Source organism: Oncorhynchus gorbuscha, linkage group LG20 (genome assembly GCF_021184085.1).
Source record: "Oncorhynchus gorbuscha isolate QuinsamMale2020 ecotype Even-year linkage group LG20, OgorEven_v1.0, whole genome shotgun sequence".
NCBI lineage: Eukaryota > Metazoa > Chordata > Actinopteri > Salmoniformes > Salmonidae > Oncorhynchus > Oncorhynchus gorbuscha.
The window spans coordinates 7,861,709-7,884,419 of record NC_060192.1 but is presented as its reverse complement, the minus strand read 5'-3'; the positions used below and the strand labels follow the sequence as shown (position 1 = coordinate 7,884,419).

General features: G+C 45.4%; 1 protein-coding gene across 4 annotated transcripts in view; it reads left to right on the top strand.

Moving 5' to 3' along the window:
* Positions 1–22,711, top strand: part of LOC124007230 (disabled homolog 2-interacting protein-like) — a 230,101-nt gene that overhangs the window by 68,818 nt on the left and 138,572 nt on the right. For 3 of the 4 annotated variants that reach the window (XM_046317642.1, XM_046317641.1, XM_046317640.1), the window contains exon 2: positions 15,729–15,838. In XM_046317642.1, the coding sequence (XP_046173598.1) occupies positions 15,764–15,838 (75 nt within the window). In that variant the 5' untranslated portion in view covers positions 15,729–15,763. Of the gene's footprint in view, positions 1–11,018; positions 11,162–15,728; positions 15,839–22,711 lie in introns of those variants that run through there. The other variant, XM_046317643.1, reaches the window with a different exon arrangement.

Here is a 22,711-nt window from a genome sequence, read left to right as displayed (position 1 = left end):
CAAGACGTGACAAGTTTATAATGCAGTAATATGTGTAGCCCAAGGAAGACCCTCTAAACCCCCAGTCTCTCTCTCTCTCTCTCTCTCTCTCTCTCTCTCTCTCTCTCTCTCTCTCTCTCTCTCTCTCTCTCTCTCTCTCTCTCTCTCTCTCTCTCTCTCTCTCTCTCTCTCTCTCTCTCTCTCTCTCTCTCTCTCTCGTGAGACTCATCTCTTATTAACCTTCGCAGTTTAAGAGTTTATTTCTCTTTGGTGGCCAGTGGGCTTTGTTAGCGATTGCTACTGTTGCCCGTAGCTGTTTATGTGTTGATGCTGGCCACTTTTGTAAGTACCGCATTTTGGCCTTTTCCTCCGAGAGCTCCATTAAATGTCCTGCTCGCAGCGTTTCACCGACAGACCAGGGTGTTATGGAGTTTCTGAAATAAACCCCAAGAGACGAATGCCCTCGCAATGATGAAATAAATCAACGTGAAATCATTAGCAGAGTGCCCTATGAGTGACATGATGACAGAGAGCATAGTCTTTGGAGCGATGTCAGCCGGTGTCAGCTCTCTCTCTCTCCTGTTATAATGGCATACAGTTGAAGTCGGACGTTTACATGCGCTTAGGTTGGAGTCATTAAAACTTGTTTTTTTCAACCACTCCACATTTGTTAACAAACTATAGTTTTGGCAAGTCGGTTAGGACATCTACTTTGTGCATGACACAAGTAATGTTTCCAACAATTGTTTACAGACAGATTATTTCACTTATAATTCACTGTATCACAATTCCAGTGGGTGAGAAGTTTACATACACTAAGTTGACTGTGCCTTTAAACAGCTTGGAAAATTCCAGAAAACGATGTCATGGATTTAGAAGCTTCTGTTAGGCTAATTGACATAATTTGAGTCAATTGGAGGTGTACCTGTGGATGTATTCCAAGGCCTACCTTCAAAACTCTTTGCCTCTTTGCTTGACATCATGGGAAAATCAAAAGAAATCAGCCAAGACCTCCACAAGTCTGGTTCATCCTTGGGAGCAAATTCCAAAAGCATGAAGGTACCACGTTCATCTGTACAAACAATAGTATGCAAGTATAAACTCCATGAGACCACGCAGCCGTCATCCACTCAGGACGGAGACGTGTTCTGTCAAAGCACTTTTCGTACTTTGGTGCGAAAAGTGCAAATCATTCCCAGAACAACAGCAAAGGACCTTGTGAAGATGCTGGAGGAAATAGGTACAAAAGTATCTATATCACAGTAAAACGAGTCCTATATCAACCTAACCTGAAAGACCACTCAGCAAGGAAGAAGCCACTGCTCCAAAACTTCCAAAAAAAGCCAGACTACAGTCTGCAACTGCACAGGGAGACAAAGATTGTACTTTTTGGAGAAATGTACTCTGGTCTGATGAAACAAAAATAGAACTGTTTGGCCATAATGACCATCGTTATGTTTGGAAGAAAAATGGGGATGCGTGCAAGCCGAAGAACACCTAACTGTGAAGCACGGGGGTGGCACCATTATGATGTGGGGGTGCTTTGCTGCAGGAGGGACTGGTGCACTTCACAAAATCGATGGCACCATGAGGCAGGAAAATTATGTGGATATATTGAAGCAACATCTCAAGACATCAGTCAGGAAGTTAAAGCTTGGTCGAAAAGGGGTCTTCCAAATGGAAAATGACCCCAAGCATACTTCCAATGTTGTGTCAAAATGGCTTAATGACAACAAAGTCAAGGTATTGGAGTGGCCATCATAAAGCCCTGGCCTCAATCCTATAGAAAATTTGTGGGCAGAACTAAACAAGCATGTGCGAGCAAGGAGGCCTACAAACCTGACTCCGTTACACCAACTCTGTCAGGAGGAATGGGCCAAAATTCACCCAACTTATTGTGGGAATCTTGTGGAAGGCTACCCAAAATGTTTGACCCAAGTTAAACAATGTAAATGCAATGCTACCAAATATTAATTGAGTGTATGTAAACTTCTGACCCACTGAGAATGTGATGAAATAAATAAAAGCTGAAATGAATCATTCTCGCAATCATTATTCTGGCATTTCACATTCTTAAAATAAAGTGGTGATCCTACCTGACCTAACACAGGGCATATTTACTCTGATTAAATGTCAGGAATTGTGAAAAACGGAGTTTAAATGTATTTGGCTGAGGTGTATGTAAACCTCCCGACTTCAACTGTAGCTGTGTGTCCTCTTTGGAGTGGTTGAGTTATTATTTGGCTGAAGGAAGAGAGAGATCTTCTAAATGGCGTACAAACTAGCTAGGCCTATCCGTAACAGCATGCCAAGGGCATGCTCATACACCTGTATTTGTTTGTTGTGTTGCTACTGTCAGAATCAGTCAAAAGCCTGACCTTTTATTTATATACTACTAGAGAACAAATGGTGAGAGGGTACTTCAAGCACAGTATAATAATGTTTGTGTGCTTGCTTGCTTGCACATCTGAGTGCATTCTCTGTGTGTGTATTCTATTGCGGGAATAAAGACGGGTGGTGACTTACCATTCACTGTCTTCACACTCCTTACCTCTCTGCCTCCTGTGATGAGTCCTCTCCTCTACATCTCCTCTTACTAGATTAGTCACCATGCTAAGTAGCTCAATTCTGCTTTCACAATTGGAGGGAAACGACATAAGTTGTTCTCAATAGAAGTTTACCTAATCTACCCGTGCAGGAGCACCGGTAGTGGCTAGAACAAGAGCCCAGACCAATCCTTGTGCACTCCCAGGCACCCTGAAGGAGGCCATAATATGTCAATCTGTTGCTGGGACTACGGCTGATGATTGACAGGTGCCCCGGGGCTGTCAGTCAGCGTGTGGTCCAGACAGACGGCGGCAGTAGCCTGGATTTATGCACTCTGTATCGGCCGGGGAAATTATCCAGTAAAAGACCGACATGATAAACAGCTACACACATGGTCGCACGCACACACACGCACGCACGCACGCACGCACGCACGCACGCACGCACACACACACACACACACACACACACACACACACACACACACACACACACACACACACACACACACACACACCACAGAGAGAGAGAGAAACATACACACACAGTGCATTCGGAAAGTATTCAGATCCCATTTGTTATGTTACAGCATTATTCTAAAATTGACTGAATTGTTTTTTCCCCTCATCAATATACACACATTGCTCCATAATGACAAAGAAAAAGCAGGTTGCAAATTTATTAAAAATTAAAAACAGGTGTATCACATTTAAATAAGTATTCAGACCCTTTACTCAGTACTTTGTTGAAGCACCTTTGGTAGAGATTACAGCCTCAAGTCTTCTTGGGTAGGACGCTACAAGCTTCGTACACCTGTATTTGGGGAGTTTCTCCCATTCCTCTCTGCAGATCCTCTCAAACTCAGGTTGGAGTTTGAGAGGATGGGCAGCGTCGGTGCACAGCTATTTTCACGTCTCTCCAGAGATGTTAGATCGGGTTCAAGTCCGGGCTCTGGCTGGGCCACTCAAAGACATTCAGAGACTTGTCCCGAAGTCACTCCTGCGTCGTCTTGGCTGTGTGCTTAGGGTCGTTGTCCTATTGGAAGGTTACCCTTCAACCCAGTCGGAAGTCCTGAGCACTCTAGAGCAGGTTTTCATCAAGGATCTCTTTGTACTTTGCTCCATTCCTCTTTCCCTCGATCCTGACTAGTCTCCCAGTCCCTGCCGCTGAAAAACATCCCCACAGCATGATGCTGCCACCACCATTCTTCACCGTAGGGATGGTGCCAGGTTTCTACCAGACGGGACACATGACAATCAGGCTAAAGAGTTCAATCTTGACCAGAGAATCTTGTTTATCATGGTCTGAGAATCCTTTAGGTGCCTTTTGGCAAAATCCAAGCGGGCTGTCATGTGCCTTTTACTGAGGAGTGGTTCCGTCTGGCCAATCTACCATAAAGATTGTAGCTGTGTGTCCTTGGTGGAGTACTGCAGAGATGGTTGTCCTTCTGGAAGGTTCACCCATCTCCACAGAGGAAGCTCTGTCAGAGGGACCATTGGGTTCTTGGTCACCTCCCTGACCAATGCCCTTCTCCCCCAATTGCTCAATTTGGCCGGGAGGTGGTTCCAATTTTCTTTTGTTTTAAGAATGATGGAGACCACTGAGTTTTTGGGGACCTACAATGCTGCAGAAATGTTTTGGTACCCTTTCCCAGATCTGTGCCTCGACACAATCCTGTCTCCGAGCTCTACGAACAATTCCTTCGACCTCATGGCTCATGGTTTTTGCTCTGACATGCACTGTCAACTGTGGGACCTTATATAGATGGGTATGTGCCTTTGCAAATCATGTCCAATGAATTGAATTTACCACAGGCGGACTGCAATCAAGTTGTAGAAACATCTCAAGGATGATCAATGGAAACAGGATGCACCCGAGCTCAATTTCGAGTCTCATACATTTACATTTAAGTCATTTAGCAGACGCTCTTATCCAGAGCGACATACAAATTGGTGCATTCACCTTAGCAAAGGGTCTGAATACTTATGTAAATAAGGTATTTCTGTTCATGATTTTTTTATACATTTGCAAAAAAAATCTAAAACCTTTTTTGTTTTTTCATCATGGGGTCTTGTGTGTAGATTGATGAGGAAAGAAATGTATTTCATACATTTTAGAATGTCTGTATCAAATGTGTCAAAATGTGGAAAACGTCAAGGACTGCATTGTACACACACACACACATACACACACACAGACATACAAAGAGTGAGGCATACATTTTTATTCTCTGAGAGCCATCTCTTTATTGTATGTAGAACTGAGTGTGCAAAACATAAAACGCCTTCCTAGCTCAGTGACTTTCAACGTGGCACAGTCATAGGATGCCACCTTTTCAACAAGTCAGTTCGTTCCTTCCTGCCCTGCTAGAGCTGCCCTGATCAACAGTAAGTGCTTTTACTGAGACGTGGAAACGTCTAGGAGCAACAATGGCTTATATGCGCAATGACAAGAGTCGGCTGGAGTGGTGTAAAACTTGCCTGCCATTGGACTGGAAACACATTCTCTGGAGTGATGAATCACGCTTCACCATCTCGCAGTTGGCCAAACAAATCTTAGTTTGGCGGATTCCAGGAGAACGCTACCTGCCAAATATGCATAGTGCCAACTGTAAAGTTTGGTGGAGGTGGAATAATGATCTGGGGCTGTTTTTCATGGTTCGGGATAGTTCCCTTGGTTCCAGTGAAGGGAAATCTTAACGCTGCAGCATACAATGACATTCTAGATGATTCTGTGCTTTCAACTTTGTGGCAACAGTTTGGGAAAGGCCCTTTCCTGTTTCAGCATGACAATGCACCCGTGCACAAAGCAAGGTCCATGCAGAAATGGCTTGTTGAGATTGGTGTGGAAGAACTTGACTGGTTTGTACAAAGCCCTGACCTCAACCCCAATGAACACCTTTGGGATGAATTGGAACGCTGACTGCGAGTCAGGCCTAATCACCCAACATCAGTGCCCGACCTCTCTAATGCTCTTGTGGCTGAATGGAAGCAAGTCCCCGCAGCAATGTTCCAACATCTAGCGGAAAGCCTTCCCCACAGAGTGGACGCTGTTATAGCAGCAAAGGGGGGGGGGGGACTAACTCCATATTAATGCGATGTTCGACGAGCAGGTGTTTACATACTTTTGGCCAGGTAGTGTAGCTTTCATCTGAATTCACAGTGTCAGTCTATGTCATGGAAAGAGTCGGTGTTCCTAATGTTTGGACACTCCGTGTATGTTCCAGTCTATTTCTCCCGCACTGTGGAGCTGGCGAGGGTAGCGGGTAGAGAACTGATGGATCACTAAAAGTTTATTCTACAGTACTTGACTTTCATCCTGTTTTACACACTCAGCCCATCTGATTCACAGCTAACCGCCTTCTGGTTTCTCTTCGTCTTTACATCGCTCAGCCCAATAACACCACGGCATGCTAGCCAGCTGCTCAGCAACATGCACACGCAAACGAGCATCTGCACGCACACACACATACCCTCTAAAAGGGGGCACAAAATACTTGAGGATGATACATGCTTAATTCTATGTAAAAACAATATATATATATATAATTGATTGGTGAAATTGATTGGTCATGTGAGGGAAATGCTATAACCCTCCAGCCACATCCAGCTAAGTGGATTGTTCACTATTGTCTACACATGTACACATGTTCATGAAATACAATAGGTGACTGTAACTAGAGCCGTGACTACATGGAACTCTATTCCACATCAGGTAGCTGATGCAAAACAGATCAAATTACACCTTATGGAAGAGCGACTGTGATGCAACACAAACATGGGTACAGACACATGCGCACACACAGACATGATAACATATGTACTATACACACACGTACACATGGATTTTGTGTTGTAGATAATGTGGCAGTGGAGTATGGGCACACAGTGTCTTGTGAATTCTGTAATGAACATATTGTAATGTTTTTAAAATTGTATAACTGCCTCAATTTTGGCAGACCCCAGGCAGAATAACTGCTTGGCAGCAGCCAATGGGGATCCATAATATATACAAATACAAAATCACTCCCAGACACACCTGGCTAATTTGATGGGCCATGTAGTAATCTGGCCGAAGTGAAGGTTTTTGTTTAGACATGTAGCTAGCTAGCTAAACAATGAGCCGGCATAATCCCAACTCATACTACTACCAATACAAACATTGTAGTTTGAATCTGCAGGTAGCTAAAGCTAGCAAAGAATGTTCAATGTTAGCTAGCGAAACATTAGGTTATAACTTGCAATGCAAATGGTTTTCTGATGTAACTTTAGCTAGCGAGCCAGCAAGCTAACGTTCACTAGCTAACTAATAGTACGCTTTATTAACTTGCAATTAAAAATACTTTCTGACAAAATTTGAAACGTATACCTGAAAATGCAGCTAGATACCCGTATGCATGGAGGAACGCTTCACAGCAGACTGGGACCATTTTAACTATGTTTTGTTTGTAGCTACATCTTTTTTTGGCCAGCGTTGTGTCAAGTCACTCTGATGGCTAATGTTATATCTTTCAAAAATTGCATGGTAGAAAGGACTGTCAACATGCATTGAACAGCTCATGTTACAGACAGAAGCATGTTACATGGCAGACCAATCCAAACTCATCTCCCGGCATTTGTCCAGCCCATCCATTATCTCAGCCAGTCATGGCTAGCCAGAAGGTTCCTGTCTTTTTCTGTGGCTAAACCAACTAGGCTCCTAATTGAATAATTGTATTCATATTTATGTAGGGAATACACATTTGTTATTAATGCATATGACAGTTCACATGTTCCAGAAGGCATTTCTGGCAAAAAGAAACACATTTAGATTTTTTTTAAAGTGTGTGTTTATGTTCAAATGCCTCTCCTGTGAAATAGTGACGTGCTCCGTATGCCTAGTTTCCTGGAACGAGTCACATATGCTTCTCTGTATCTCTGCTAAAATCCGGGTAAAAGATTGAAAGGAATGTGAGTCTTGTTCAGTACATTTAGTGATTGCTTGCTTTTCTAAAGTCTACCAACCTTCCCAGCAGGCATGCCAGCTAAGATAATTAGACAAGCTAGCTACTCCAACTTGATTGATAGCCTGAAATGGCTTCTTGGTAGCTAGTAATGAGGTTGGGAGATTGGGAAGCTATCTGGCCTAGCTAAAGCCAACTTCATAAAATGGCTGTGGCTAGGACAAATCTGAGGGGGCACGTGCCCCTGTGCCCCCTATGGGCATGATGCCTTTGCATACACTCATACACACAAATGCATGTGCATACATACGCACACACACATTCAAACACACTTTATCGACTCACCATGCAAAGTGTCCTTGCTATATCCAGCATGTTCCGCTTTCCCTACTATAATTAACCCTGATGCTATCTAGCTACTGTCTCTTTGTCTTATCACAGTGTGTGACACATTACATGTACCTCACCGCACACTGCTCCATACAAATACACCTAGCACCCAGACGATGACACAGACACACACATGCTGACTTAACCAAATCCAATGGGGCGCTGATACATTCATTCGTTTTGGTATTTCAGTTGAAGCTGTTTGAAGCTGAAAGCTTCCTTGGTGGCGGGGAGGGGGGCTGGCGGTGGAATAAGAGCATGCCTCTCCCTGGAATGTCCTGGTCAGGGCATCTGGAGGGTAGTGTGCGGCTAGGCTGGTGGGGTTGCCAAGGGAATGGAGCATTGAGGAAATTGTCCTTGGGGGCCAAACAATGAGAGGAGCGAGTGAAGGAGAAAGGTAGCTGTCACTCTGGAGGTAGGAAGGGACAATAGGGGTCGGCTACAGACATGTCTAATAGAGTTCTGACGAGAGAGAGAGAGAGAGAGAGAGAGAGAGAGAGAGAGAGAGAGAGAGAGAGAGAGAGAGAGAGAGAGAGAGAGAGAGAGAGAGAGAGAGAGAGAGAGAGAGAGAGAGAGATTCAGTAAGACAAAAATAATTGTGTTCCAAAAAAAGGTCCACAAATACAAATTGCATCTAGATGCTGATACCCCACTGATAACTTCCACAAAGCTGTGAACGAGCTGAGAAACAAGGGAAGAAGGTTAGTCTTTGCAATCAAAAGAAACATAGAATTTGACATACCAATTAGGATCTGGCTAAAAATACTTGAATCAGTTATAGAACCTTTTGCCCTTTAAGGATGTGAGGTCTGGGTTCTGCTCACCAACCAAAAATTCACAAAATGGAACAAACACCAAATTGAGACTCTGCATGCAGAATTCTGCAAAAATATCCTCAGTGTACAATGTAAAACACCAAATAATGCATGCAGAGCGTAATTAGGCCGATACCCACTAATTACCAAAATCCAGAAAAGATTTGTTAAATTCTACAACCACCTAAAAGGAAGTCATTCCCAAACCTTCCATAACAAAGCCATCACCTACAGAGAGATGAACCTGGAGAAGAGTCCCCTAAGCAAGCTGGTCCTGGAGCTCTGTTATCAAACAGACCCCACAGAGCCCCAGGACAGCAACACAATTAGACCCAACCAATTCATGAGAAAACAAAAATATAATTACTTGATACATTGAAAATAATTAACAAAAGAAACAGAGCAAACTAGAATGCTATTTGGCCCTAAACAGAGTGTAACATAGTGGCAGAATACCTGACCACTGTGACTCACATAAACTTAAGGAAGGCTTTGACTATGGACAGACTCAGTGAGTATAGCCTTGCTATTGAGAAAGGCCACCGCAGGCAGACCTGGCTCTCAAGAGAAGACAGACTATGTGCTCACTGCCCACAAAATGAGGTGGAAACTGAGCTGCACTTCTTAACCTCCTGTCCAATGTATGACCATATTAGAAACACATATTTCCCTCAGATTACACAGATCCACAAAGAATTTGAAAAACAAACCCAATTGTGATCAACTCCCATATCTATTGGGTGAAATACCACAGTGTACCATCACAGCAAATTTGTGACCTGTTGCCACAAGAAAAGGACAACCAGTGAAGAACAAACACCACTGTAAATACAACCCATATTTATGTTGATTTATTTTCCCTTTTGTACTTTAACTATCTGCACATAATATGAAACGTGCAACGTCTTAATTTTTTTGGCAACTTTTGTGAATGTAATGTTTACTGTTTTTTTTATTGTTTATTTCACTTTTGTTTATTACCAAGTTCACTTGCGTAGGCAATGTTAACATATGTTTCCCATGTCAATAAAGCCCTTAACTTGAAATGTAATTTAACTGAAAGAGAGGGAGAAAGAGATGCATATACTGCATGTACCAACGCACACATCTCTACAACTGTTTAACCACCTTCTCTGCGATTCCAGGGAGTCGACTCTGCGACTCCTTTCTCAATCTCTCATGGGTTCGTACTGTTTCTCAGAAGGAGTGAAGTGACTCACTTCTCTCCTCCATCCAGCCTCTTATCTTCCCCTGCCAGACCCAAAGCTCTGCAGCCTCTCCTATGGAGGGCCATTAACTAAACTCGGAGACCCAGGCTGAGCAACGTTACAAGCCCAGCCAGGTGACTCCCGTCTGGGCTTTATCGTCTCCCAGGTCCCCTGAGACTCACACTACCAGGTGGTGTGAGACTCTGTCCTATTAACCAACTGTTAGGAGGGATGGAGGGAAGGATAGGGAGATGGAGTGAGGCTAGGGAGGGCTAGGGAGGATGGAGAGATCTGTATATGGGCAAACAGAAGTAGAGGAAGGGGGGAGGATAAGAGTGAGAGCCATAGGGAAGGTAGGAGGGATGGCTGTTTTTTTCGGACTATGGAGGAAGAGGAGGAGGAAGAGGAGAAAGTCATGAATGAGGGGAGAGGTAGAGGAAGTGTGAGCGAGAAGATGCTGAAGGACGAGGTGAGGTAGAGGAGGAGGGCTTGTACAGGGCAGCGGGTGGACATCGTTGAGACAATACTCAATACTCAAATACTCAAAGACAAAACATCTACTGTATGTGCCCTCTAGCTGACCTGACAGACAAAACATACCTCTGTCTGCTGCCAGACACACACACACACGCACGCACGCACGCACGCACGCACGCACGCACACACACACACACACACACACACACACACACACACACACACACACACACACACACACACACAAAGATAAATAAAGTTCAATAAAGTGCCTGATAGGCTGCTGCCATGGCAGCAAGATAATTAATTGTCCTCAGATCTCCGTGTGCTCAGATCACTGAGGATGTGTCAAGGGTTTATATGTTTAACTCACACAGGGGCAACTTTAATTTGCATTTCTTCTTCCACAAGTGTCTTCTGTATTACCTATGTTTCGCTAGTGCATCTCCTGCTTTCCCCAGTCCCTATTGGTACACAGGTGTGTGTGTGTGTGTGTGTGTGTGTGTGTGTGTGTGTGTGTGTGTGTGTGTGTGTGTGTGTGTGTGTGTGTGTGTGTGTGTGTGTGTGTGTGTGTGTGTGTGTGTGTGTGTGTGTGTGTGTGTGTGTGTGTGTGTGTGTGTGTGTGTGTGTGTGTGTGTGTGTGTGTGTGTGTGTGTGTTTAACACTTTACAGCCAACCTGTAGCCAACCATTCCTCCAACCAGTGACTGAGTGTAGGATTCACAGCTGGCCCCTGCATGTGTTCGCTATGAGAGAGGAAACTACTGTGATCTGCAGTACTCTACACACATGCCTCATTATGTGGTGAGCTAATTAGTGTGTCAAATTGCACTGCATGCCTACACATGTTGCTACCATCTGCACAGTGTGTACCGTAAGGAGAACAGGCTGCTCTTCATATGAGTCCCGGGAAAACACGTTTTACAGTCTCTCTTTACCAATTATTAAATCCTTCTAATTAAAACGTGTGTATTCTGTAGAGTAATAGTGTACCCTTTGGCAAAACCTTATGCACCCTCATCTGTACTCCATTGGGCTTATGGTAAAACTGTACGATTTCCTTGTAAGGACGTGACTTATTGTTGATTGACAGATGTAGCTTTGGGTCCTATAGTGAAAGCCACGTGCAGTGTCGTGTTTGTTTTTTGTTGAGCTGCAGACAAAAAGTCGAGAGCGAGAGAGAGACTCAAGTTGGCGCGGTGGTTTGCGATGCAAATTGATGGAAAGCGGTGTCAATGTAAAATTGACAGATTTCTTTCCTCAGGGCCGTGGGGTGAGACAGGAATGTACCTTGAGCCCCACCCTTTTCAACATTTATATCAATGAATTGGCGAGGGCACTAGAACAGTCTGCAGCACCTGGCCTCACCCTTCTGGACTCTGAAATCAAATGTCTACTGTTTGCAGATGATCTGGTGCTTCTTTTGCCCAGATTCCGTCAGACTTGGACCCTGACAGTGAATCTCAGCAAGACAAAACATCACGGTGTTCCGAAAAAGGTCCCGTAGCCAGGACAATAAATACAAATTCTATCTGAACACCGTTGTCCTAGAGCACACAAATAATTATACCTACCTCGTCCAAAACATCAACACCACAGGTAACTTCCACAAGACTGTGAACGATCCGAGAGACGAGGCAAGAAGGGCCTTCTACACCATCAGAAGGAACATGAAACTTGACGTCCCAAATTAGGATCTGGCTAAAAAAACATACTTCAATTACTTATGGAACCCGTTGCCCTCTTTGGTTGTGAGGTCTGGGGTCCGCTCACCAACCAAGAATTCACAAAAAGGGACAGACACCCAATTGAGACTCTGCGTGCAGAATTATGCAAAAATATTCTTGTGTGGAACGCAAAGCCCCAAACAATGCATGCAGAGTCGAAGTAGGGCTATACCTGCTAGTTATCAACATCCATAAAAGAGCTGTTCAGTTCTACAACCGCCTAAAAACCCTCACCTACAAAGATATGAACCTAGAGAATAGTCCCCTCAGCCAGCTGGTTCTGGGGCTCTGTTCACAAACACAAATAGACCCCACAGAGCCCCAAGACCAAGACACAATTAGACTCAAACCAATTATGAGAAAGCAAAAAGATAACTACTTGACAACCTCGAAAGAATCAATACAATTGGAACGCTATCTGGCCATAAACAGAGAGTACAGAGTGGTAGAATACCTGGCCACTATGACTGTCCCAGAATTAAGAAAATCCTTGACTTTGTAAAGATTCAGTGAGCATAGCCTTGCTATTGAGAGAGGCCGCCATAGGTAGACCTGGCTCTCGAGAGAGAGAGCCAGGCTATGTGCACACTGCCCACACAATGAGTGGGAAAACGAGCTGCACTTCCTATCCCCCTGCCAAGCATGTTACCGCCTGAGAGATACATATTTCCCACAGATCACATGGACCCACAAATGAATTTGAAAACAAATCAAACATTGATAAACTCCTATGTCTGTTAGGTGAAATACCAGTGTGCAAGATTTGTGGTCCGTTGCCTTGAGGAAAGGGCACCCAGTGGAGAACAAACAGCGTTATAAATACCACCAATATGTATCTGCTTATTTATCTTCCCCTACTATTTGTACTACAGCTATTTGCACACTGCTAAACACGTTCCACAGCTGATAATGTAACACTTGAAATGCCTCTCTTTTTCAACCCTTTGTGAGTGCAATGTTCGCTGGTCACTTTCTAATAGTTTTCTGTCGATATTGTTTTGTGTCTTCTCACTTGTGTTTTTTGTTTTGTTTTGTGTAAATCACTCGCTTCGGCAATGGAAACACATGTCTCCCATGCCAATTGAAAATTGAGAGTGAATTAGAGAGAGAAACCGGTCAAGTCCCCTAAACTGACACAGATCAACATTGGCCTGCCAGTGACCTCACAGAGGTCGAGGGAGGGAGGGGGGGTCACTGTGTCTGCTATAGAAGTTGGGGGGGGGGGGGTTGACAGTACTAACATGGAGGGAGAGTTCACACTAAGCAGTGGTGTCGACCCCTGTTGTATTAGGCGCACATGACCAGTGACATTTGATTTGCTATTTCAGTGTTCACATGATGTCAAAAAAGTGCGAAAGTTTAGCTTGAGTGCTTGTTTTCGCGCGTAGCCTACTGCGAGTTGTACGGCATACCGGCGTCAGCACAGTCGGGACTGAGTCGAGGTGTATAGAGTACAGGACGTTCCCATCAGTTGTCTCTCCCAGCAGGACGCGTGTGTTCTCCCTCAGTCAGACCTTGTCTTGTCCTTTTATCCAGTTACTCTGTGTGCTAAAACCGCAGACAGCCCTGTAACATAGCAGACGTTCTAATTTACTGTGGCACAGCTAACGCTGACAGGCTAACAGACAGACAGGGGAGTCTGACTACCGACACTGACAACACCAAAAACCTGTCTCCTGGTGTCTTCCTTTCCCTTAAAGTATGCGCTATCTGACAGGGGTGATTTTGTGTGGGGTTTTTTAAGGGGAAAAGTGTCCACTTTCGATCACAAGGTAGATGGACCAGAACACAATGGAAGACATGAAACCTCTCCTGTCAAAAACAAAACAACAATGAGTTGTGTGCCTCAAGCGCTAATTGCTACAGTTTCGAATGGAAACATTGCCGCGAGGGGTTAAGTTAGTTCACCCATCTGCAAAAACATGGCAACCCTCGGTTAATGTCAGTCCTGTTCTGTGCTGTAACATCGTCGGAAGCGTATCGCTGTATCAACATGCATACTTGGCATGTCTCACATTCTTGGAGTGGACATGTCCCGATCTGCAGCACATGGTACCTCATGGCTCTGATAGAATGGTAACGATCACTGTCTGTGATAACAGGAGTCGCATTAAATCACTGCACATAGAACAGACACACAATGAAAGACAAAGCAGTATCAGATCAAGATAAACCCCAGGGCTGTCTATTTAGAGACAACAAATGAAATGGAGTTGAACAAGAACATGAAAACAATGTGCAAAATTAAAGAAACGTTCTGCTGGTTGCTTAACTGAGCCTGACTTTTGGAAACAAAGCCGGTTGCACAACATGTATTTTACACCATTATCCTGACTGATGTCCTCTCTGTCTCTGTCTCTGTCTCTGTCTCTGTCTCTCTTCCCTGTCTCTGCCTCTGTCTCTATCTCTCTCTCTCTCTCTCTCTCTCTCTCTCTCTCTCTCTCTCTCTCTCTCTCTCTCTCTCTCTCTCTCTCTCTCTCTCTCTCTCTCTCTCTTTCTCTCTCTCTCTCTCTTCCCTGTCTCTCTCTCTTCCCTGTCTTGCTCTCTCATCCCTATCTCTCTCTCTCTCTTCCCTGTCTCTCTCTCTCTCTTTCCTGTCTCTCTCTTCCCTGTCTCGCTCTTCCCCGTCTCTCTCGTCCCTGTCTCTCTCGTCCCTGTCTCTCTCTCTCTCTTCCCTGTCTCTCTCTTCCCTGTCTCTCTCTTCTCTCTCTCTCTCTTCCCTGTCTCTCTCTTCCCTGTCTCGCTCTTCCCCGTCTCTCTCGTCCCTGTCTCTCTCGTCCCTGTCTCTCTCTCTCTCTTCCCTGTCTCTCTCTTCTCTCTCTCTCTCTTCCCTGTCTCTCTCTTCCCTGTCTCTCTCTTCTCTCTCTCTCTATCTTCCCTGTCTCTCTCTTCTCTCTCTCTCTCTTCCCTGTCTCGCTCTTCCACGTCTCTCTCGTCCCTGTCTCTCTCATCCCTATCTCTCTCTCTCTCTCTCGTCCCTGTCTCTCTCTCTCTCTCTCTTCCCTGTCTCTCTCTTCCCTGTCTCTCTCTTCTCTCTCTCTCTCTTTCCTGTCTCTCTCTTCCCTGTCTCTCTCTCTCTCTCTTTCCTGTCTCTCTCTTCCCTGTCTCTCTCTCTCTTTCCTGTTTCTCTCTTCCCTGTCTCGCTCTTCCCCGTCTCTCTCGTCCATGTCTCTCTCGTCCCTGTCTCTCTCTCTCTCTTCCCTGTCTCTCTCTTCCCTGTCTCTCTCTTCTCTCTCTCTCTTCCCTGTCTCTCTCTTCCCTGTCTCGCTCTTCCCCGTCTCTCTCGTCCCTGTCTCTCTCGTCCCTGTCTCTCTCTCTCTCTTCCCTGTCTCTCTCTTCCCTGTCTCTCTCTTCTCTCTCTCTCTCGTCCCTGTCTCTCTCGTCCCTGTCTCTCTCTCTCTCTTCCGTCTCTCTCTTCCCTGTCTCTCTCGCCCCTGTCTCTCTCTCTCTCTTCCCTGTCTCTCTCGTCCCTGTCTCTTTCTCTCTCTTCCCTGTCTCTCTCTTCCCTGTCTCTCTCTTCTCTTCTCTTCTCTCTCTTCTCTCTCTCTCTCTCTCTCTCTCTCTCTCTCTCTCTCTCTCTCTCTCTCTCTCTCTCTCTCTCTCTCTCTCTCTCTCCCTGTCTCTCTCTTCCCTGTCTCCCCCAGAGTCGCCCCCGGAGCGAACGGGCCGCCGACGGAGCATGCCTGGTGGTGCGCCGGACAAGATCACCCACACCATGGAACCTGCCGCAGCAGCCACGCCCTTCAGAGTCACCGTGAGTACTCGCCTACCGGAGCATGCAGCGTGTGTGCCTGCACGCGCCTGTGTGTGTCAAGAGTGTGTGAGAGGCAGAAAGAAAGAAATACTAATTGGAAGAGAGACTTCCGGAGACAGAGACATGTCACGTCAACGTGAATAGAAGTCTGGTCTGGTCTCCAGGTGGTTCTATGCCAGTCTGAATCTCATTGAGCTTCTCCATAACACCCATTCTGAATACACTCTGATGTACAGGTTGTGTGGAGTTATTGAGCTTTCCAGCCGTTGTGGAATGATACATCTGTGGTGCAATAGGACTCATTTAGTTTTCTCTTCACATGTGTTCTCCTGGCTGGCTCAAAATGAGCCACTTCACTCAACAGATATTTGAACTGCTACTTAATAAACTGCAGAAATGCAGACTCTGTGAGTCATCCATGAGTAGCTTGCCACCTATAAGCAGAGCGCATCCCCATCAAATTAGAGATGAGAGTGGAGAGGAGGACCTCTAGGTGAACGGTACACGGTCATCAGGATACATTCAGGATGCAAACAAACTCTTTACGTTGCCGATCCAATGGAAATGCTTCGCTGTCCACTGTGACTGGTTCAAACAGAAATGATTCCTATAGATTGACATTAGACATTACATTAGCTTCGCCCGTGTTGGTTACCAAGGTCTCCATCTTTTGTCGAACTCAAGTTGATGGAGCTCCTGTCTCTGTCTACTCGCTCTCCTTCCATCTATCTCTCTCTATGACAAATGCCAAAACCCTCCACGCCACGCCATGTGTCCACAGAATACTATTGCTGTCTGTTGACCTACAAAAGATAGTTGATGTGCCTCTGACACTAACCCCGTGTAGTGGAAGCCATATTAAAAACACATGAATGCCAACGGGAGCCGTCGGGGTTGAACTTCCACAAAGTGAGACTGAAGTGTGTTTTATGAACCGAGCAGTTGTTTCCACCAGGTTTTAATGGCAAATAAAGCTGCTGTGGATTGGCTCGTTGAGGTTATGAGTAGAGATCGGCAGTGTGGTTGTGCGTGTAGACGAAGTGTTGCGGCAAGGGGTTGCGCCTGCCGTGGCTAAACATTCATGGTGCGCGCGCGCGTGCCCGTACGAGCGAGACGGTAGGAGAGAAGTTGAGAGAGAGGTAAGAGGTGAGGCGAGAGAGTGCAGAAAGAGGGACAAAATGGGGCGAGAGAGAGGAGACAAAGTGTTAGTGAGACACAGAGGAGTCCGACAGACAGCGGGTAGGCTTTATATCCATCGATCGGGTGTCAGTTAAGCTGCTCCCCTGCAGGGACCAGAGGAAAGAAGATAATGAGAAAGGAGAGGAGAGGAGAGGAATGGAGAGAATGAGAGAGGAGAGGAGAAAAGTGATGAGATGAAGCCACTGTTTCTCGCTGTAGAGTCACATGACCATTTCTCTTTCTCCTGAGTCATGAGGCCATTAAGTTCACGTTTGGATATGATATGATAGAGGTAGAAGGTACCTGGCCCATTAGGCACTCTTCTAGGATCAGCTTACCAAACTCAAACCATCCCTTAAACCATAAGCGATAAAATCTCAAACCTAACATAGAATCATAACATAGAACCCCCCCCCACAATAGATTTAACATCAGCCTATCTGCAGACTGTTCCATATGTTTGTCATTACAGTGCCCTCTTCTGGCAAGTAAGGGTACAGTCCACTTTTTGCCCAATGCGTTTACTTAGATGCAATGTCGTGTGTGAATGCGTATGTGTGAGTGAGTGACATCCCTCACCCTCCGTCCATTCTGGCCAGTTGGTGAAAGGACATCCCAGCTCTTAGCCCCCTCTCTCCTTCTGAAATACCAGTCCTGACATCTAAAGTACCCCCTCCTAGGCTTTGAGCTAAATCTGTCAAAATGACTCTCTCACACAGTTATCCCGGCCCCGGACTCTGTCATGCAAACACACACACTGATTCGATAAGAAGACTTCACACACACTTGGTTGAAGAATTCTCTCTCTCCCCCAAACAACTAACCCATAGTCTTATTTAACCAGGCAAGTCTGTTACAAACAAATTGTTATTCACAATGGCGGCCTACCCCAGCCAAACCCTCCCCTAACCCGGACGACGCTGGGCCAATTGTGTGCCGCCCTGTGGGACTCCCGATCAAGGTCGGTTGTAATATAGCCCGTGATCAAACCAGGGTCTGTAGTGACACCTCTGGCACTGAGATGCAGTGCCTTAGACCGCTGTTCCACTCGGGAGCCCATGTGTGTGTAGGGTTCTTTGGCTGACTCCATAAGAGAACCCCTTTTTGGTTCTGGGTTAAAAAAAAACTTTGTGGAAAGTGTTCCACATGGAACCCAAAAGGTTCTTCAAAGGGTTCTACAATGAGACTTTCCAAGTGGCTCTGCGGTCTAAGGCACTGAGTCTCAGTGATAAAGGGGTCACACAACCCGGGATCACACCAGGGTTTGTTATCACAACCGGCTGTGATCGGGAGTACCATAGGGCAGTGCACAACTGGCCCAGCGTCACCCGGGTTTGGGGAGGGTTTGGCTGGGGTAGGCCGTCATTGTAAAATACAAATTTGTTCTTATTAACTGACTTGCCTAGTTAAGTAAAGGTTAAATAATGAATAAATTTGCACAGGTGACAAACTATTTTAGGTTCTAGATAGCACCTTCATGTTAAGAGTGCAGGATACACAATTTTGTCCTGTTCTCCGCTAAAGTGGAGAGAGTGGTGCCAACCCAATTTGACTCTTCTCGTACAGCCACACAACAAACCCTTGAGGCTGATTGCAACGCCTCGGCAAATTGATTCTGAATTAGGACTTCTTCTCATCCAATCTCTCCCTCTATCCCTCCCACTCTCCCCCCTACGTTCCTCCCCCTCGGTCTCAGATTGTTCTAGGGGTCTAATTGGAGACTCTGGCCCAGTGATTTTGTGTGTGTGTGTGTGTGTGGGGGGGTTCAACAAACTGCTGCCGCAGAGGAAACGGGAGTATGGACACACACGTGCAAGTCTGCATGGATATGGTTAAAAAGCAACACATTTGAAGAAGTTTTGGAATGGCCTAGTCGAAGTCCAGTTCTAATCCCGATTGAGATGTTGCGGCAGGACTTGAAACGAACCGTTCCCGCTTGAAAACCCACAAAAGTCTCTGAGTTACAGCAGTTCTGCAGGGACGAGTGGGCCAAAATTCCTCCACAGCGACGTGAGAGACTGATCAACAACTACAGGGAGCGTTTGGTTGGAGTCGTTGCTGCTAAAAGGTGGCACAACCAGTTATTGAGTGCAATGGGGCAATTACTTTGTCACACAGGGTGAATTGGGTGTTGCGTAACTTTGTTAATTCAATAAATAAGTATCACGTTTTTGCTGTTATTTGTAAACTCAGGTTACCTTTATCTAACGTTATGTTCTGGTTGAAGGTCTGATAACATTCAGTGTAAAAAAAAAACGTGCAAAAATATAGGAAATCTGAAAAGGGGCAAATACTCTTTCACAGCACTGTAAGTGTAAACAAATCCATATTTGATTGTGTATTCTAGGGCTTTACTGTACCTTGCCGCATGTTTACTCTCTGTTATTTTACTCTCGTGTACTGCAGGTCCTCACTGGGTGTATTGCTATATTATTATCTGCTATACTCTGAAAAATGCTGGGTTAAATGACACTCAGCTTTGGGTGAATAGTGGACAGAACACACGTTCGGTTATTTTTGACCCAGCCGTACCATCACGCACACTCTCACCCACACACACACACACACACTAGGCCTAATTAGCTGTCAGCCTAGGTGAGTTGGGACTAACGAACGAGGCTGTTGTGACGGACAGTGTGCTAACATGTAATGGTAAAGGGGTCTCCTCTGGCTGTGACAGCCGTATCGTCATGACGCCACTCCGTTGCTACCGGCATGTTGCTAGCGTGTTGTCACAACGATAACCACCAGGCTAGGAGAATGTGTGTCACAATAATGAACGGAAAGGTGTCGATGTTTAACATGTTTTGCATAAATGAGTTTGGAGTCTTGGATGGTGGAATGTTTGTTATAAACTATGGAGGTTTGAAGAATATAATGTCATTAAATTAAGTCAACTGATAACCTCAGAGCTTCAGTTAAGAACAAATTCTTATTTTCAATGACGGCCTGGGAACAGTGGGTTAACTGCCTGTTCAGGGGCAGAACGACAGATTTGTACCTTGTCAGGTCGGGGGTTTGAACTTTCTAACAAGGTCAATTACATCATGTATATTGCAATGTTTCACCTTCGTTTATGCCGTCATTTAAATGCGGTGAAGTTTTGATCTATTCAAGTGTTGATCATCTTTGATAAGCACAGGGTTTGGAAATATGTGGAAGTATGGATCGCTTGCGAGAGCATCTCACGGCGATCAAAGCGATAGTTTGAATGGCATTTAAGGTTGAGTTGAGGACGAAGAGGGCCGTCCAGGTAGTCGTAAGGTGCAACGAGGGAAGGTGTCACTGTGTTAAACTCGACCCAAAATGCCCTCCGTCCCGTGTTGTCTTAGTGTGGAGCGGGTCCACGCGGGTCGGACAGAACCGGGCAGTGACAAGGGCCTGATCGGCAAACCAATCAGCTCACACATCACTTATACAACACATATGAGCCATGAGTCTCCAGGAGGGAGGTGGTCCTTTACTAAGTTCTCTTTTGCTCATTCACCCACTTTCACCCCTCTCTCTCTCTCTCTCTCTCTCTCTCTCTCTCTCTCTCTCTCTCTCTCTCTCTCTCTCTCTCTCTCTCTCTCTCTCTCTCTCTCTCTCTCTCTCTCTCTCTCTCTCTCTCTCTATTGCTCATCTCTCGTTCCCTCCTGTTTCTCTATCACACCCTCTCTTTTGTTCACTCATGTCTCTCTATCTAATCAGGGCCAGGATTGCCTACCCCTGAGCTAGACGAATGGCTCACCTTGGCAGGGCAGTGTCCTTGGTTCCCTGAGGCTCGGGTGGTAGATGGTAGTTGCTAGTTCTAGTGCCTGTCATTTATATTGAACCGACTGAGAGTGTAGTGTCGGTTGCTATTCTGTATGCCCTTAACCCACTCCTACCGAATGGAGTGTGATCAGAAATTATCAGAAGTGATCCGAAAATAGACACCGTCAACTTGTATGCAATTCGCGACAGGCAGTACATGAATTTGTGAACAGAGCGTTTCAAATCACAGAGTAAATAGGCCAACACAGCCTCATCATGTCCCCCAGATCAAATATGAGTCAGAGGAGAGAGAGAGAGAGAGAGAGAGAGAGAGAGAGAGAGAGAGAGAGAGAGAGAGAGAGAGAGAGAGAGAAGAGAAGAGAAGAGAAGAGAAGAGAAGAGAAGAGAAGAGAAGAGAAGAGAAGAGAAGAGAAGAGAAGAGAAGAGAAGAGAAGAGAAGAGAAGAGAAGAGAAGAGAAGAGAAGAGAAGAGACAGGAGTAGTACTGGGAAAAGAACCTGTAGCTTTTGTCCGTCCCTCCCCCTCTCTCTCTCTCGAAACAGCCTGTAACTGAGGTTCAGGTCAGGGGAATGAGAGACAGGGAGAGAGGGAGAAGGGGAGAGAGAGACCAACAACGCAAGCCAAAGCAGCCAGCCAGCCACTAAATACCCCCACCCCCCTCCATTACCCTACAGGGACAGGGCTCCATTCACTTACTGTAGTTATCCGGCTAAGAGGAATGGATGGGGCTTTCATTTGTTAGCTCAGCGCGCGTGCAGTCCTACACTCTCGCAGGGAAAAAGAGGTCGCCTTTGTGTGTGTGAGATGTGGAATTACTTCTGCTTTTTAGAGGGTTATAGAGTCGTGAGTGTGTGTGTGTGCGCGTGTGTGTGTTTAACTATTCTCCACAAGAAGAGTAAATGAACCAAAATTTGACCAACTGAGGACAATTTGTTAGTACCCACGAGGTCACATGCTATTTCTAGGGGGTTTAGGGTTAAGGTGAGAATTAGTGTTAGAATTGCGTTAAGGGTTAGGAGCTAGGTTTAGGGTTAGGGTTATGGTTAGGTTTTGGGGGGTTGAGGTTAGGGTAAGGGTAAGAGTACTTGTTTGGTTTAGGGGTTAGGGGTTAGGGAAAATAGGATTTTGAATGGGACTGAATTGTGTGTCCCCAGAAGGTTAGCTGGACAAGACTGTGTGTGTGTGTGTGTGTGTGTGTGTGTGTGTGTGTGTGTGTGTGTGTGTGTGTGTGTGTGTGTGTGTGTGTGTGTGTGTGTGTGTGTGTGTGTGTGTGTGTGTGTGTGTGTGTGTGTGTGTGTGTGTGTGTGTGTGTGTGTGTGTGTGTGTGTGTGTGTGTGTGTGTTAGTGAGTTGGGTCACTCCTGTTCCCAAATTAAAATATAGCCTACATTTGGTGTATCATTTTACTGCAAGAAATGTATGTATAATTATATATGTATATAATTCTGCAGAACTTAACATGTGAGAGCTTTCTTTCCTGTATTTTTTTTTTCATTTTAACATGTATTTTGACAGGGAGTCAATGCTGAGAGCGAGGTCTCTTTTCCAATCAAATACAGGTCATTATACACAACAATACACGATAAGCAAAGCAAAGCCCAATCATTTGTTTTTAAACGGACAGATTCATCAGGTAAACAGTCTGAAATACCCAAGAGGCATCAATTCCTCCCGTGTCCAGATTTCAGTTCCCATTTAACCCATCTGAACATCAGGCTACTGTCCCCTTGACGCCATAGGCCTATTTAAAGTCCCTGTCTTCCGTCTGTCAAATTTGTAAAGCGCCTCGCCATCATCACACATAACATAGCCGGTCACCCGCTATCATCCTCTTTCCTAAACATGACTTTTCGGGCCCCTCCCTTCTCTTTATTTTCAGCTCTCCATTTCGCTGTTATGCTGGTGAATGAGGACCCAAAAGCGACTTAACGAAAACAGAG